We start from the raw sequence: 17,461 nt of genomic DNA on the forward strand, positions 1-17,461 counted from the left end.
ATAATGCTCAACAGAAGGAAAAGTTAATGAATGCTAAAATCAAAGTTAGAGGTCGAGGCCACGCCACTCATAGTTGCCGTCCACATTGATCCATGTGCCGGCCTCGATACTATCCCATCCCATCATGACTCCAAGAAGTCTGCACCCCATTGCACTCACTGCGCAGACCACCTGGTCACTAGCTCCGGAAAGCACGGCGAGGTCCATCATATACGCGCGACCGAGAAGGCTGCGGAGTTTCAGAGTCTGCTGAGACGGTCTCAACCTGGACACCGCTCTACTTTCCGAGAGGTAAGGAGTCGCGGCTGGTGCGTTGGCAGAATTATCCTTGGACTCAGAGCCCAGGTGCCAGAAAACGGGGGCAAAGAAGCCGCCTTCCCAGCCAAAAGTGTCTTCGACGAAATGATGCAGCACGTGGGGATTATTGCTTGCGTCCTCGATGTTATCCTTGGAAGCCAGCTGAATACGATCCTGTGCAGGGACAAGGCTGGACATTTCGTCCTCCTGATAAGTGTGAGGGTCGTCAGAGGCCAGCATGGTAATGGAGTGGCGGGAACCTTTGTAATGGGCGCCGACAGTCTCATTGTAATGCTCCTCAACAAGACTCTGCACCTTGCTCAGATAAACCTCGGCAGGAATATACGTGTCCTTGTACTGGAACTCCAGCGGGTGTTTGTCACCATGGCGAATGTGTAGGCCAATGATGGGGGCATCGGTAGACGATGTTGCACCAGCCTTGGCCTTGGCCTGCATTTCGTGGATGCGCTTCTCGGTATAAGCTCTGTCGGCTTTGTTCATCTTGAACATGTCCGAGTAGCCGGCTCTAGCTAGTTTGAAGAGTTGCCGAGTGTCGCTAGTTTTGTGGCCAGAATTGACTTTGGCCATCAATACAGGCAGAATCTCTTTGGCATTGGCATTAGAGATGGCCAGGTGCCTGGCCTCGGCTGGACAAGGTAAAATGTGGTGTCGCGGTGGTGGCTGGCAGTTGGGTACGGGAGGTGCTTGAAAGATGTCGAGGTATGAACCATAGGCCCATCGGGAGTCATCAACGAAAAATGCTTTTCCAAGTTCTTTGGCAATACCATACGAGGTCCACATCGACATGAGAGCGTGGCCAAGGCCAGCATTTGTGCTTTCGAGAACGTATGTCATGGAGTTCTGGCAGACGGGGAGATGATCAACATCTCCCTCAAGCCCAACAAGGCTGCCGCTGCGCGAGCGCTTGGAAGGCAAAATGTCGGAGGAGGGCAGCAGATGTGTCTTTTCTGCCTCGGCAACATCAACAAAGCGATTGAAGCCGTGGTTTTTCAAGGTTGCCTGACTGGCAGAGGAATCAGACTCCGATGTTTGGCGAACAGCAGCCTCGCGACAATGGCCCATCATTTCCGAATAGTCCTCCATTGAAAGAGGGAAGCGATAGTTTCTGGGGATCGAAACAGTCCACTTTGAGCGACCGCGGTTGTCGTCAATGACGATGGGCGTAGGAAAGTCGGGCAAATCGTCTTGGGCAACCATGTTGTATTCGTCCTCGAGGAGGGAGATTGAGCTCACATCTTTGCCGAATAAGCGCAGAAGAAAGTATCCAAGGCCCGATAGTAATATGAAGTAGAAGAGAAAGCGGACAATTCGCCTCGGATGACGGGAAAACGGGTTTGAGGAAGCTCGTTTGCGTCGAGGCAGCAGTGACGGCAGACTGGGCGAAGGGGGCGGAGACCAGAGAAGGCTGCTGAGAGGTAGTTGACTAGACGATGAGGACGCAGAGTCTTGGCCCTGGGCGCGTTCGTGAAGGTTGTAAGAGGCGGCTCGACGAAGGTTTATTCGCGGAGGAATGACCAGCAGTCGAGGGTCGGAGAGGTCGAGTTGTGGCGCCATGCTGAAATGTGTAAAGAAGACAAATGAGAGATGCACAAGGACGACCAACGACGCTATGGCGATTCCAAGAGCAGATGTTGCGTGGTCAAGGAACGTGCTGCAGAAAGGGCCAGCCAGAGGTGAAGTCAAGAAAAGGAATTCTAGCAATAAGAGGCGGCAGATGGGCTAACCACAATGTCCGACCAGCGGGAGCGTAGTAGCAGCAGCCAACGAACAAAGGAAGGAGGTGAGGAGTTTCGTGTCTTCTTTCGCCGTTGACGATCCTCTGTTGCAGATTGAGGAATATAGGCCAGGGTGCTTCTTAACAGACGTGGGGTTGAAACATTCGAGTATATAAGAGGTGTCTGCGGCCCGCGCCACCGTGTAGAATGAAAAAAAGTGCGTAATGGGAAAGAAAAAGATGTCTCCAAAGAAAGCGCCAGGTTGGTGACCCTTATTTTAATGTTGGTCCGTTTCGTCAAGGATTCTGTTTAATTGTTTCCCTCGAGGGTTCGCAAGGCGTTCATACCCCTGCTGTGCTGGGGTGATGAAACTAGAGTCGGCCGGGGTCTGCACCAGTGAGCGACCGAGCTGGTGGGTGTCGGAGCGGCGCGGGGCTTTTCGAGAGATGCGGCCGAGGCGCTTGTGAAGATGATGCACTTTTGTAGTTTCTGAAGAATGATCAAGCAGTCGAAGTTGAAGAAGAAGGAGAAGAAATGGAAAGGAAAAGAGAGAAGAAAAACAGGCAGCGATTGAGCCAGTCGAGCTGCAGGGAACAGAATGTTACGAGCTGGCGGCCCGTCAACCTGGGTGGCAAACAGAGAGGGCCACAAAAAAAAAAGAAGAAGGCAGGACAAGGGACGAGGACAGACAGGCTGGTTCTTGTTCCACAAAGAAGAAAAATGGCCAACGCACCCCCTCACAAAAGAAAGAAGAATGGATGGAGTTGAAACAAAAGGGTGGACAATGATGAAATGGGAAAACATGCGCCGTGGATGGGAAAAGTACTGGCAGACATGTTTAAAACGGCCTGGCGTGCTGGCGTCGTCGGGCAAGCCAGATGCAGCGATCGGCGGCTAGACCGCCGACCCACCATCGGGTGGTGCAGCTGCGGACCAACTGCAAGAAAAGGCTTCTGCTGCCATGGTATTTTCCCTGCAAGCATCAGGGGCTCGCCCGGGCCAGGTCCAGAGTCCACTGTACCGAGCACAAATGACGTTGGGCCTGATTGTTTCGTGATTGTTTGCTGCATTGGCCCGGCATCTTGGCAAAACCCCATCCCAGCTTGGGTCGTTGCTGATACGAGAGGAGAGGCGGGACCTTTTTGTCTGCGTTGCGTGTACGTGTGGCTCGGATGGTGTGGGTGGTCACCAAGCTTATGCAAGCTCGGCTGTCTTGCGATTCTTATTTTTTTTATTTTATTTTTCAACTTGGGATTTTCTTGTAGGGCGTCAGACGCAAAGTCAAACGACCCGCGTTTTTCATGCATGCTCAATGCTTAATAGCCCAGCATGGCCCAGGTGGCTTGCGCTCGCGTCGCAGAACAGAATCCCCCACTCACAATGGTTCCACTCTCAGGCGATTTTTGACCGACCGTGGACGTAAAGATGCTCCGAGATTTCTGTTTTTATTCTTACTCTATTTACTCTTTCACGTGTTCTTCCTACAGGATCAAGTTTTGTGTTGATTGTATCGGCAGCATCCATTGATTATCAAGTGCCAAGTATCAAGTATTGCTTCCCTAGCCTCGTGTCGTGTATACCTCAAATAGACATACGACCGACCCACCTCGCACCAAATCCTACAGATACGATAACGATGGGTACATTACGCTTCGCCCATACTCTCCTCCATCCTCCCGTTCCATGAACCCAAGAAACGCAGGCAACAGGCCCCGCGTCGAGGCGGTGCAGCGTCTAAATGGCTTCCCCGTCCAGCTTCTTCGGCGACCCCTGGCCCGACTAGCGGCGTTTCATCTTGTTCCTCCAGCGCAACCTGTGCGACCAATCATGCCCGTCGAGTCCATTACGAGCGGGAGGGCCAGCACTCTACATACATCGCGCTGCCTCACCTCTGTGCTTTTTCTGTCTCCACTGGTGCTTTGAATTTCTGACGTGGTACTGGTATTCTGCCGCTTCCTTCTTCTTCTTCTTCAGCAGCGCCTCCCTTGCCACTTCCCGCCCCTCCTTGAGCGGCCGAGAGCCTCGATTGGTGGAGCCACCACTGGCTGCCTCGACTCCGTACTCGAACCCGTCGTGCCATCGACACCATGTCGAAACCACCACACAACATAGCTTCCAGCCGACAGTGAAAAATTATTGTTCGATTCCAGGTACACACTGTGTGTCTGTTCAACCATCAACTTGCATGCCGACATGTAACTTACTAGTATAACACCCTGTTGCCCAAACTCTGAAGCTGCCAGCAACTGCCAGCAAGCCGTGCCTGCTGCTGGGGCAGGCCTCCTTGCCAAACAAAGAAAGCACGCTCAAAGAGAGGCCTGAGCTGAACAAGTAGGTTTCCGCCGAGGGCTGAGAAAAAAATCAATGGAAAAGAAAAAAAAAAGGTGACGCGATGGGTCCAGAAGCAAGATCCGCTGCAGAGACGAAAGTAAAAAGGAGCAAGCCTCATGCAAGCCATACTTTGTTTAGAGACCATCCGTGCGCACACCCAACGAAACATTCCTCAGCGGTTCAGCTTGCACAAGCCTGCAGCGCGGACCAGTACCTATAACCGGCCCGGGCAGGTTGTGCCTCTAATGCTACCTATGTGAGCATTCAAACGTCCAGGAGGCCATTGTAGCTGTTCTGCCCTCATGAAATTGTCAATTGCCGACTTGTAGTCGTATCCTTGTCATCACATCAGCCCCTTCGTCCCAGCACACCCGTCCGTGTACTGGTCCCATGACTGCTCTGTTTGATCTTCCGCACATCCACTCACATCGCCTGCCTTTCTAGGCAATCTCTCCAAACTCATATATAAAAAAATAAAACATGATACGCTTCATCTCATGTCTATCTCCGAAGCCTAGTAAAATCTACGGCAGCAAATGCCTCCACAACTTTGGAATGTTCAACATGACTGGGAAATGTATATCTTCTTTCTATACAACAAGTCGACTATTCTTACACCTTGCCACTGCTTCCAGCATGCCCGTATTGCCAACAATATAAAGAAGAAAAAACTCTCGACGTATAATTTGGGTATCCCGTAATCAAACGAATAAAAACATAATAGCAACCATTGTCCGTTTCCGCTAAAAGCAACCCCCCAAAAAACGTTCAAAGAATGGAAAGCAAAACAAAAATGCCGGGCCGCCATTGATGACCGGCGCATGAAACGCAACAAGAGAAACCTTAAAAAAGAAAGACATAAAACACCCGTCTTGAGCCGCAATCTTGATCCTGAAATCGCTCGTATTCCATATACATGTTCCTCACAGAGCCTCGCCAACACCCTCACCTGCAGGTACCGTCGGCACTGCTTCAATAGGAGATGGTGTCTGGCGTAGAGGCTCCAGATGCTTTGCCGCTTCTTCCATGACATCCAGCTTCGCCCCGGGTGGCAGTCGCACGCTGCCTCGCACGCCTCTAACGATCTGGCCAGCTTCTACCCGGTCTTGGATCATCTCCTCGAGCATCTTGTTCATCTCATCCACGCTCTTTGTCCGTCGGCCGTGCCCTTTGGTCGGTGTTTGGTCCGTGACAGGCCGTTCAACCTCGGGGTTCGAGAAGCGCACCTCGACAGTTGCATCAGCCGTATCGCGAGAGCGTGCTGCACTGCGCAGCGCTGCTAGCATACGATCCTTGTCGTCTAGTCTGGCTCGCAGATCCGCAATTTCGGCATCCTTGTCTCTGAGCACCGCCGACACACTGTGGTCCTCTCCCACCATGATGCCCTTGTTTGGCGCTGACAGGCCGACCGACGTTCTTGACGAGCTCGCACGCCGAGCTTGAAGCAGTCGCTTCTCCAGGGTCGCAATGTACCGGTTCTTGTCCGCCAAATCCGCCTGAAGTGCATGGTTTTGGGCCGTAAGCGACGCATTACCATCTCCAAACTCGCCCATGCCATCTTCTTCCGTCCCGGCCACTCCTTCGCCTTCGCCGCTCAGTCTTTGCCCTCCGCTTGAGCGTCTACCGATTGTTGAGGACGAGGTAACCGAAGTCGTCCTATCCAATAAAGACTCGCGGCCAGCAAGTGAGTCACGGCCTGCAAACGAATGCCCGCCAAGAGAGTCTCGGCTTGCGAAAGAATCCCGACCGCCAAAAGATTCGCGTCCGCCACTTGGTGTCGTCATGGACGATCGCATGGATCCCGTCAGGGAGACTTGAGAAAATCTGGCATATTGGCTGAGCGAGCTGAGCGAGCCACTCGAGTTCACCCCAATCGATTTGGAGCTCAGAATAAGGCGGTTTAGATGGTCGATACGTTCTTTGAGCGCAGTGCGCGCGAGCTGCATCTCCAGCATCTGTTCCTCGCGTCTCTCTGCAGCCTCGAGCTCAAAGGCCTTCTCTTGTTCTTCGTCCCTGTCCTTTTCAGAGGTATCCTCATCTGTGGCGCTCTTCTTGTTTTTGGACTGTGAGTCCAACTGCTGTCGGAGTTCAACAATTTCCATGCGATAACGCTCCAGCAGCACTCGCGCACCACCTTCGCCGCCGGAACCAAGAGCCTCCTCAGCCTTCTTGGCATGACTGACGATGCTATTCTTGGCTCTGCTCGCAAACTTGAGCGTGTTGAGAGTTTCCGTTGTGTGGCTATTGGCGGCAGCTGCGCTATTGGCTGCTCCAATCTGGATGGTGCACAGAATACTGACCAACGAGTTGCCAGCGAGTGCGCCTTGCAGCAATCTCGTTAGCTTGGAGTCACGGTACGGCAGATGCTTTCCGTCTTTGTCACTGGCTTTGCCCTCCTTGTCCTTCCACTCGGAAAGCTTGGCAATAACAGTTCCCAGAGTAAGAAGACTTTTGTTGATATGTGCACCCTCCTGACGGCGCTCCTTGGTTTCAGCAGCTTTTTCTGAGCCTGCAAGATCGATCAGGCTCAGCGTCGAAACACGAACGCCACCAGGGGGGATTCCGGAGCGCTTGTTGCCGTCATGAGCAGCACCGGGCAGACGCTGCCGGCTTTCGACAACGATCTGCACGACAGCGTGACTGCGAGAACTGCGGGCGTTGAACTGCGTGCTAGCTGTTCGTCGTGCTTGATCACCTCGGGCAATGACTCTCAGCAGCTGCGTTGGGCTCTGCACAATTTCCTCCTTTAATGGCGTAGCGTAGACGCCGCGTTTGCTATCCTCCCGCAGCTTGATCTCCTCTTGTTGCGCGCCACCTACACCACCGCCAGTGGGCATGCTCAACAAGTCGTGAATCTTCTCATTATATATCTCCAAGTAACTCACCCGCAGGAGAAACTCGCGCGATGGAGTTTCGCGGATATAAGAGAAAATGTCGGTAATGGCCAATGGAATAACACCCGGCTGTGTGGCGGTGCCCTGCATGGAAAATGTTTTACCTGTTCCGGTCATGCCGTAGGCAAATACAGTTCCGTGGTAGCCCTCCATGACGCGTCGTACAAGACGCTTGGCGATGTGGTCATATACTCGGGAGTTTTTATCATGAGTAGTAAATACATTGTCTGCAGGAGTCAGTTGTTGTGCTTTGCTGCCAGCCAAAATGGGCCATGCTTACCGTAAGTGTGGTCTCCTCCTTCTTTTCCTTTATATGAAATCAGAGACTTGCGTCCGTCCACCATCCATTCTCCCTCTGGGTTCTGCTCCTTTCCGGAAGTATCAGGTCGCACACGCACGCTGACAACGACGTTGCCCTTGCCCTCAGACTTGGATGATCGCTTCTCAGAGTCTGCTGAGCTGGACGCAGAGGCACCGGCCTCGGGCTGGTGATTTTGAGTCTCCATCGGTTCGTCATATGTAGTGGCAGAAGTTGAATACGAGTCCTGCGCAGATGAGCTACGGCTCGGTGTCGGTGATCCTACACTAATGAGGCCGTCGGACATGCGTATGGATTTGCCTTCGCCGCTGCCGTTGAGCAGGCTAGGTGTGGTGGGCGCGTAGGGGCTCTGTGATACCAGTTCTTTCGGCAACTTCGACTTGCGAGAGGTGCGAGGCGTCTTTTCGCTGGCCAGAGGGCTGGGTGGAAGGCTGCTCGATCGCTGCTCTCCACGAGGAGGGTGAGGGAAAGAGTGGATGCTAACACTCTTCCTCAAAGTTTTGCCGGCGGCGTTCACTGGGGCGGGGAGTCCCTTTGGCTGGGGAAGCGCCGTTGTCGGAACTGGCGTAGGCGGATTCAGGTTCATTGACGGAGCGCGAAGGCTGCTGCGAGGCGTTGTGGGGTTGGTCGCGATGCCGGACGGTCGTGGAATTCCTGGAACAGGACTCGGAGACGGTGATGAAGGAGCAGCGAGCATGCCTCCTGTGCTTTTGCGGGTTTTCGAGACTGGCAAGGCTGGCAAGGCCATGTTTGGCGGCCCGTTTGACGGCCGCGAAGGGCGGGGCAAGGTGGTGGCCATCCTAGCGGTGTATAGTTATATATGTGCTTGAGCTTCGACTTCGTAGGCGACGTGTGGTGCTGGCTCTATGCGAATGCTGAGCCAAAACAGACGGAGGTTGTCGCTCAAAAGCCTAACGAGTCCATGAATGGCTCTGTTGATCGTGGAAGCGTCGGCCACAAAGTTGGAGGCCGGTGTATGCTGCTTCTTCGCGAAGGGGAAAAAACTGCCGCTTGAAAGAAATAAACAAAGAGCGAGCCGGCAGCTGACTTGGTTAAAGATGATCGACTAGCCCCTATGGGCGAATGTCTTATTAGGCGGTGAAGTGGTCGCCTGGTGATGGATCTAGTCAATAACTAGGCTAATTGTCAGTACTGCATGTCAACACATGTGGTCGAGCGTGGCGCGCAATATGACGACGACAGTGGTGATGTTGGGCAAAGAGGAGAGCAAAGGTTGCAAGGTGAATTGGTTTGTCTCGACCAGCGAGGATATGGGCGACAAGAAAGCGAGTCCAAACCCACGTCAAGCGCAGCTGGTTTTGCTCCGGAGGGCACGACGAGGGTGCCGCAAGAGGACGGCAACGTCTGCACAACAGCGTCGAACAGAAGCAAAACCAAAGGAAGCTGAACGGGCGACGATGACATGCGTCTCGGGCACTAGCAAGCTGGTAGAAGGAAAATCAAGAGTATGCATACATAAAGAGTGGGTGGCGGTTGAGGATTTCTTTTTTCTGTCGTCGACGGAGATGAGTAGTCGGGCCGTGCCACCAAGAATGCAGAGCAGCTGTCGGAGGGGGGAGTGGACAAGGAGGAAGCGAGCAGTCGCAGAATGTCTTGCACAGCGCACCCTTATCAAGAATGAGAGACAGACGCAAAAAGAAACGGGAAAGACGAATGCGACGGGAAGAAGAGTAAAGGAGGGTTTTTGGCGATGCAGATGCAATAGTTCTGGGAAAGAGGAGGAAAAGGAAAAAGGAATGGGGGGGACAATACAGGAGAGCGAGGACCGGCCCAGGATCAGAGGCCTGTTGGGCGCCAACACTGAGTGGTTAGGCGGTTTCCAGGCGATGGTTCCGGCGTCTTTAGGGGACGGTGCATGGAGCTGGTGCAGCCTGCAATGGGCACCGCCTCGCCTGCGCTGTGAGGACGGCACAAGGGATGCTTTCTTGGTGCCAACTGCCAACAGCCACTTCCCCAAAGCACCTTGCAGCGCACGTCCAGTGGCTGCTAGCGCCTTTTAGCGTCTGCCCAGTGGGCAATGGGGCGTCGAATCGGGGAGCTGCAGGCCAGCAGCTGCAGAGTAAATGGCCGTCTCCACTACAAGTGCTGCCCTCGAGAACCAGTCGTAAACTCGGCTGCTGTGAGAGAAGAGACACCAAGCAGAGGGCAGTAAAAAAAGGAGGCGTATTGGAAGCAGGGGAACACTTCCGTATCGTTAAAGAAAAGGAAGACGGCGTATGTATGCAGAGGAAAAAAATCCACCAAAAGTAACTGCCACTACGTAGACGCGCACCTTTCTGCTTGTTGCTTGTTGAAAGGCGATGATACTGTGGCCTCGGACTCACTCTTGGTTGGACGGCTGGCGATATTCAAATATGAGACGCGGAAGAAGATAAAGAGCAATTACAGAAATGACATGAATACTCGGTGGCATCATTCACAATACCGCCCACGTTCGCTGCCCAAGGCAACCGTGCAATTGGTGACTGGTCAACTGGCGATGGGGTCACCGGGGCCAACCGTCTAATTACCGTAATTACCATGGGCAGGGATGCGCTACATGAGGACAGGGGACCGGACAGGGTCAAGAGGGCGTCTCTGGGGTCTCTGCCCAGACAATCAGCAACTCGCGGAGCTAAATCAGGGGCGGCGCCGGGGTCTGCTCTGTGCTATTGGCGGTCTGGTCGAGGAGATTTTTGGGGAGGGACGCGAACATGGTTCATCGCCGGTTTGCTGCATACGATTTGTCTAATAAGCAGAGAGCACAGCACCTGCAATCTGGTGGCGCAATCACACTGCAGGATAATTACCAGTACTGGTACCTATGCGGTGGTGGCCCAACACACATTGCATGCAGCATCTGATACAAACTCGCCCCCTGCGCGCGCTCTGCAAGACATGATTCCAGAACAGTTTGCCCTATCGGCACTTTTTTTTTGTCCTATCGCCGCGATGTGCTCTCAGCACTGCAGCCCAATTTGTTCGCTTTCGCATCATCACAGCGCCGCCGCAACCTTGAGCCGTCCAACCGTCCAGCCCGTCCAACCCCGGAACACATCCCAAGCCCACGTTATCCACTAGCAAAGGGACCGGGGATTTGACTTTTTAAAAAGACGGCGCAAGGGGCAAAAAAAAGGACAGTGCCCCTAGCAGGGCGGGCCGCATCTCTGTGTCCTCAAAGCCTAGGCCAGCCAGAGTCGACAGGCTTGGGTCACTGCCACTGCCAGTAGTCACGGGCTTGCAACGACTGATCGCTCACTAAACATGGACCACTGCAGGCACCAAAATTGCTCCGCGCGACGTCCTTAGCGTGCCCCGCACTCCCTGAACTAGCTTCCACTACTGGGCAGCTAATAAACCGCACTACCAGCATCATCACATTCACACAAAAGCTCCCCATTCAGACAATTTTTGCCCTTCGCCTCTCGCTTCTCCGCCTTCATCACGCCCGCTTTCCGTCCCGCCCCAATGCTCTTCCATCGGCCAAAACTCTGTTCCTGCTAGACAAGTTGCCAAGCACGGCCAACCCTCGAGAGCTACCCCTCCCCTCGCCTGCCTGCCATCTGACTCGGCTTCAAGACACGAGGGTCTCTTGTCTCCCAAAGTCTGGGTCAGGGTGCCAACATGTTCGAAAGTTGCCCCTAATAATAATAGCCATTTGTCTCTATTATTGTCCCCCCAGTCTTGCCATGAAACGCTTCTGCCAGTGTCAAAAATGCAGCTATGAGGTTGATGGAATCTCTCCATTTTCGCTCGGCGGTTCCTGAATACCGTGATCCAGGATCCCTACAAACACGCTCGCCTACACGTACATGAACCGGTCCGAGACATGCACCCGTCCACTGATGCAGAGATAGATTAATTCCTTGAACCTTCCAGCGCCCGACCTCTGTCCGCTCCGACAATGCCAGTCGTCTCTGTGCAGTATGCAGGCACCATTTTAGTTCCGTCACCACCCTCGCCAATCACTCTGCTCATGCAGGCACCCTTGTGCACCCAGACACCAGATCACCACGCCAAGACTCCACTGAGCCCGGCTACCTGGTGACTTTTCCTGTAATAATACATATTGGACAGCTCCGGCTGCCATTATCGCCAGCACGTCCGTCGCCTGGAAGCACACAGTCCCCGACTGCTGTCATTGTCCAACGAACAAGGTTTTCGGCTGCCAGCTATTGTTTGATGCCGCTGCCGTCATGTCGCTTAGCAGCATCATCAGGTTTTGCACTCTATTTCTAGAACCCGCGGTGCCTGCGTGGCTCGCGTGGGCCGCGTCGTCCAATCCTCGGCAGGCCTCGCTGTTGCGACGGGCATGCGTCTGTTCTCATATCCTGCCCTGGCTGCTGCTTCGGCACTTTGGGCACTCATAATTCTTCCGTGCAGGCTGAGTGGCTCAGGTCCATGTGGCTTGCCCGCCACCCCGGCTCCCACCACTGCCGTCGAAATTTGCTACTGACCCTTTGGTGTTAGCTGCTCATCAATGGAGCCTGGAGAGCCTCTCCACTGAGGAGCAATGGCAATGGTTACCGATCTTGAGCAATTGCATCTACGCTGATGCATAATGGTTGGTACGCTATTTAATCGCGCTCCTTTTCTTCAATGCAGCATTGATCAGTATGACCCTGGGCCAACTACAGCATCAAGGGGCAGAAATATCTGTGAAAATGTGCTGCACGAAGCTTAATAAATCTCCTTGCAGCTCAGGGGGGATGTGGAACAGTCCGACCGAGCGACCAGCCCAGTGCCTGCATGTTACCTGGTACGAATCGACAGCACTGCTCCGTGCTCCAAAGCTAAACTGCCCCAGCTATCTTGTTCTATCTTCAACTTGGTCCCTGCGTGAGCACTGTCCATCGCCTCAAATGCGCTTATCATTACCCAGGGTCGCGATCAGTATCCGTACTACTGGTACTTTTAGGTGCTGTACCAGTAGTGTCAAGATGGCCGCCGGCAACCTGGCACGTCAACAGCAATTGTAAGTCGAGAATCTGCTTCTTCGACACCAGCCAGCAAATCGTGCTAATGCAGGCACACAATGTCGGCAGCTGTCACTTGGTAAGCCGACCCACGGCGGCATGGGCATGGATCAACACTCTTTTGTCAAGGTCTCCAAGGCCCCGCTGCCGACCACAAACGTCCCCGCTCTGTTGCAGAAAGCACTGTAACATGCGTCAATGTACAGGTTACGATGGATTGGCACAAGCAGTAATTCTCCCAATGTTAGCCCAACCGAAAGCCGTCGCCTTTACCAGTAGCATCGCTTGCCCAGCATTTCCGCTGACCGTGCGCCGGTGCCGTCTTCCCTCCCCAATCGGCTTGAGTCTGGGTCGCTCTTGGCTCTCCATGGACGATCGTCCCTCAGCGGCATTGATCATGCGACGATGTGGTGGCAAGTCCCGGCTCTGGCATCACCCGATCTCGTCCCTCTCCTCTTTTCAAATTGGACGCATTTTACAGGACGGGCGAGGAGTCCTCCATGACTGTGCAAAGCTTGTTTCCTTAAAATTTCCGACGCAGCTTTCGTCTTTGGTTTCCTGACGTTCCGTCTGATCCAGGATAAGGAACGAACCCTTTCCAGCGCATACCGGTACCGAGGCCATCCCGCCTCGCCGGCGTCACCTGAAGCACCGTAACCTCAATAGCGCAACTCAGCCCGCCGGCCAGCCGGCAGTCGGCTGATCCCTGCACACACCGTGTGAAGCTTCCCATCTATTCGGATAACTACCGTCACTTTTGTGAGAACTTTAACCGCAGCCACAGCTCACCGTAACCCATCAACGTTTTCCGCGGTTGCTATAGTGTATCAATAGTGTGACAGCGTCGATTCTGCTAAGGCCCAATCCTAGCCTGGACGAAGTACGCATGACGGGCTGCCATGGCGAAAACTTCTGTGCACAAATTGCCGACCTGTTTGCACGCATCATCCCTGGCGATTACAATGTTGCATAATTTGCCGATCCTGTTGTTGCGTGATATCATTCAACATCCCAGTCACTTTCCATACGCAGTGTCGCATCCGGCCCGACTGTGTTGACAACCGATGTTTCTCTTCATTTTTCACGTCTACCAAATAAGAAGCTGAGCCGAGAAAAAGATTCTTGGCGACGCGAGATGGACGGATATCCCACCGAGAAACTTCATGGTATACGGGGTATTATATCACACACGAAACCCAAAAAAGCAACCTCCCGCGAAACGCAACCACATCCCACCAGAGAACAAATCCAAATCAACCTCCCAAAGCTCGCACACCTCGGCCAACTGACCCAGTCTGGAACACTTCCACAACGCCGAGCCCAACGGCCTCGCCCAGCACCCACGTCCACTCGACACCCTGCAGTTCCTTCCATCGTGGACCGTAGAGGCCGCCGCCCTCGAAGCGCTCCCGCAGCCAGTCCTCGGGCCCTTCGCCCCATTTCGTCCGGCCCAACGTCTCGCGCAGCCAGTCCAGCGCAGCTTCCGCGAGCTTGAGATGCCGGCCGTGCCCGGGCACCGCGATGCGGTATTCCGCTGCTGCTGCTGATTCCCGCGTAGATGATGTAGTACCAACGCCGCCGCCACCGCCGCCCGCCATGTGAATCGCATTCTGCCCACCGACGGCCGACAGCGAGCCCGACGCAGACTGCGACACGCGCTGGATCGACGTCAGCGTCGTCCGGTCCTCGGGCCGCACATGCAGTGTCGTGCCTGGCGTCGCTCTCGTCGCCGCACTGGTGAGGAACCCCGCGCGAACCAACTCGTCAGTCTGTGCACTTGGCAGCACACTCCTCCCGAGCGCCTGCGTCGTCGCATTGGCCTTGAGAAACTTGACAAATTCCGTCACTGTTGCCTCTGACACTGTGCGGCTGTTTTGCAGCATTTCAATAAAGAGCGGCGTTTCGATGAGAGCCTCGCCGCCGCCGCCGCGGCGCTCAACGCGGACTCGGCGCAGAGCGCCTCGACCCAGCAGCTCGGCCACTTCACGCTCAACACGCGTCGGGGAGTTGTTCAGAACGGCGTGCACGTGGCCGGCGGTGACGAGCGGCGGCATAGTGCCGCGGTAGTGCAGCAACTCGGTGCGCCGCGTAGACTGGAAGCCCGTCTCGGGAACGGGCGTGAACATGTGCGCACGGATGTAGCGCATCGCCTGAATGACGTCCCGTAGGGTGAGCTCCTCGGCGAGGAAGGCCGCGATGCCGGCATCTTCGAGCTTTTCTGAAAAAAGCTCGCCGTCTGCGTCGTCATTGTCCTTTTTTCTGCGCGGCTGCGAGGGGCCGGCCTTTTTCCGTGGTGAGGATGAAGGTGAGGCAGCGGTACTGGTAACGGCGCTGCTCGGCTGGGGACCGCTGGAAGATCGGACAGGCTTCCTGACGCGGTTGCCACCACCTAATATTGATCGTAGACTCTTGGGCATTGTGTGTTTCCAGGGTCTATTATCCTCATCCGTGTGAGTCGCAGTAAGGCAGGTTCACGATGAGGTCAAGTGGCGAAGCTCTGTCCTTGGTGATATTACTGTGTTTACACAGCAGTGGCGGAAGTAATGCCAATGCACGTTAAAAGGTGTAAGGAAGAGTATCTGTTTCGAACCAAAATGAAGTCTAGGAAGTCACTATGGTATGTGTGGTGCTGATGTTGTCGATGCAGACTTTGAAAGCAGCACGGGCTTAATAATACCCTATACGTTCTGTATCCAGCCGCGCTAGCGCACCAACAGACGCTCCGCATCTCGTCCCTTGCAACAGCAGCTTCTTAGTCGTTTTGCGGCGACAATGTACTGATACTCATACATTGTAGGATGGAGGATCTACAATCTCACCAAGCTGTCGAGATCGCGATGACGTCGCAATGCGGGTACCGTCGCCGCCGCATCCAAGATTAGCTGAGAGCCTGATTCCTCTCCCCGCGCTAAATGTCTTTTACAACAGCCTCATGAGGCTCACGCATTCTCGAAACCTTCAGTCCATTAAGCCACAAAACTCGTCATGAAGGCGTCCTTTACCCAGCTGGCCTTGCTGGCCAACGTCCGCTATGCCGCCTCCTACGCTGGAGCTGATGAGCCTCCCGAGTTCGACTGGGCGAGCATTACGCCCTCGCGCAGCCTCGAATATCACCCCTGCTACGGCCCCGAGTACCAATGCGCGCGGCTCCTCCTCCCGCTCGACTGGCACAACACCAGCGACCCATCGTCCACCGTTAGCATTGCCCTCGCCAAGCTACCCGCCGCCGTGCCCGCCTCGGACCCGTCCTTTCGCGGCACCGTCTTCACGCAGCCCGGCGGGCCAGGCGAGTCCGGCACCCTGTACCTGCGCGGCAACGGCCGCAAACTGCGTGATGTCGTTGACGTCCCTGGGAAGCAGCACTACGACCTGGTGGCGTTTGACCCACGCGGGACGGGACGCAGCACGCCTCGGCTTGACTGCTTCCCGGGACTGCTGGGGTACATCAGGACGCAGGAGAGGGACCTGGCCGAGGCGGTGGACGTGAGCCGCGCGGCGCTGGCGAGGGCCGTGGCGGCGGGCAAAGCGGATGGGAGGAGGTGCGCGGAGGAGCATGGCGACTTTTTGAGATTTGTAGGGACAGAGAGCGTGGCGAGAGACATGCTGGCGATCCTGGACAAGATTGAGGAGGAGAGGCCGAGAGGTAAGGCCGTAGAGCAGCAGGAGGAGAGTCGACTGGAGCTAAGGGGAGAATCTGCGAAGGAGAAGGGTGTTGCACGGCTGCAGTATATTGGCATTTCGTACGGTACCTTTCTGGGCAGCGTCTTTGCCTCTCTGTTTCCCGGCCGCGTCGGCCGCATGGTTCTTGACGGCGTTGTCAACCCGTTTGGCTATCAAGATGTACGTATATCCCTTGTTTCTGCACCACCCCTGCCCAGTTCCTTCTTACTAGTATACTTACCATTGAAAACGCAATAAAAGGGCTCTGTCGCTGGCCTCGACGACATGGATGAAATGGTAGACCTCTTCTTCCAGGGCTGCTTCGACGCCGCCCACCACTGCCCTCTGCGGCGCGCCCACGACGCCTCTGGCGGCGACATCAGCCGGCGCTTCTGGTCCTGGGCGTCGTCGCTCCAGGACTCGCCGCTCACCATCCACACGCCCGACGGCAACCGCAAGTTTGTGGCCCCCGCCACGGTGCGGCAGCTGCTCATCACGGCCATGTACCACCCGCTCACCGACTTCCCACCCTTGGCCGCGGCCCTCGACGCCGCCATGACGCACGGCGACACATCGGCGCTCTCTGCGCGGATCCTCGCCACCATGGCGTACGCGACCCTCGACGACGCGCTGCGCGCCAACTTTACCGCGGCGACCCTGCCCGTCGACGCCTTTGCGGGCATATCGTGCGCCGACGCCGTCGTCGACCTGGCAAGCCGCACGCTCGACGACTGGCAGGCGGCGCTGGACAGGTACAGCGACATGTCGCGCGTCGCGGGGCCGTGGGTGCTGTACATGCAGACGCTCTGCGCGGGGTGGCCGCTGCGTTCGGAATGGCAGTTTCCTCGGGGCGGGCCGGCGGAGGGCCGGCGGGCGGCGGCACCGTTTCTGTTCCTGTCGAACCGCTGGGATCCGGTGACGCCGCTCCGAGACGCGAGGATCGCGCGGGATGCGTTTCCGGGCGCCGGGCTGGTGGTGCAGGAGACCATGGGCCACTGCGCGACGCTGGGCGCCATGGGACCCTGCTTGAGGGATGTCGTGGCCGAGTATTTCGATACAGGCGCCGTGCCCGAGGAGGAAGTGACGTGTGAAGCAGCACGTCGTGTCTGGGATTCGTAAAAAAAAAGAAAGCTCTTTACATGAGTCAGATTCAAAAAGGTGTTGTTCATCGAATTCAAATGTTTTCAATTTGGCTCGAAGATGCAAATGCTATGGAAACTGTGCCGCATGGAAAATATGCTGTTGCTT

General features: G+C 55.3%; 5 protein-coding genes across 5 annotated transcripts; 2 read left to right on the top strand and 3 right to left on the bottom strand.

The window, feature by feature from the left end:
* Nucleotides 1-45: 45 nt before the first annotated feature.
* Nucleotides 46-1,872, bottom strand: LMH87_005491 (uncharacterized protein; the record flags this gene model as incomplete). The annotated part of the gene is made up of 1 exon (XM_056203217.1): nucleotides 46-1,872. One exon carries the CDS (start codon nucleotides 1,870-1,872, stop codon nucleotides 46-48), a length of 1,827 nt encoding a protein of 608 aa, XP_056058698.1.
* A 3,415-nt stretch (nucleotides 1,873-5,287) lies between these two features.
* On the bottom strand, nucleotides 5,288-8,376 carry LMH87_005492 (uncharacterized protein; the record flags this gene model as incomplete). Its single annotated transcript, XM_056203218.1, has 2 exons — nucleotides 5,288-7,485; nucleotides 7,539-8,376. 2 exons carry the CDS (start codon nucleotides 8,374-8,376, stop codon nucleotides 5,288-5,290), a joined length of 3,036 nt encoding a protein of 1,011 aa, XP_056058699.1.
* A 3,950-nt stretch (nucleotides 8,377-12,326) lies between these two features.
* On the top strand, nucleotides 12,327-12,742 carry LMH87_005493 (uncharacterized protein; the record flags this gene model as incomplete). The annotated part of the gene is made up of 4 exons (XM_056203220.1): nucleotides 12,327-12,336; nucleotides 12,385-12,416; nucleotides 12,511-12,552; nucleotides 12,623-12,742. 4 exons carry the CDS (start codon nucleotides 12,327-12,329, stop codon nucleotides 12,740-12,742), a joined length of 204 nt encoding a protein of 67 aa, XP_056058700.1.
* Nucleotides 12,743-13,806: 1,064 nt separating this feature from the next.
* Nucleotides 13,807-14,970, bottom strand: LMH87_005494 (uncharacterized protein; the record flags this gene model as incomplete). The annotated part of the gene is made up of 1 exon (XM_056203221.1): nucleotides 13,807-14,970. One exon carries the CDS (start codon nucleotides 14,968-14,970, stop codon nucleotides 13,807-13,809), a length of 1,164 nt encoding a protein of 387 aa, XP_056058701.1.
* A 568-nt stretch (nucleotides 14,971-15,538) lies between these two features.
* On the top strand, nucleotides 15,539-17,332 carry LMH87_005495 (uncharacterized protein; the record flags this gene model as incomplete). Its single annotated transcript, XM_056203222.1, has 2 exons — nucleotides 15,539-16,393; nucleotides 16,475-17,332. 2 exons carry the CDS (start codon nucleotides 15,539-15,541, stop codon nucleotides 17,330-17,332), a joined length of 1,713 nt encoding a protein of 570 aa, XP_056058702.1.
* Between the last annotated feature and the right edge of the window lie 129 nt (nucleotides 17,333-17,461).

This window comes from Akanthomyces muscarius, chromosome 1 (assembly GCF_028009165.1).
Source record: "Akanthomyces muscarius strain Ve6 chromosome 1, whole genome shotgun sequence".
NCBI lineage: Eukaryota > Fungi > Ascomycota > Sordariomycetes > Hypocreales > Cordycipitaceae > Akanthomyces > Akanthomyces muscarius.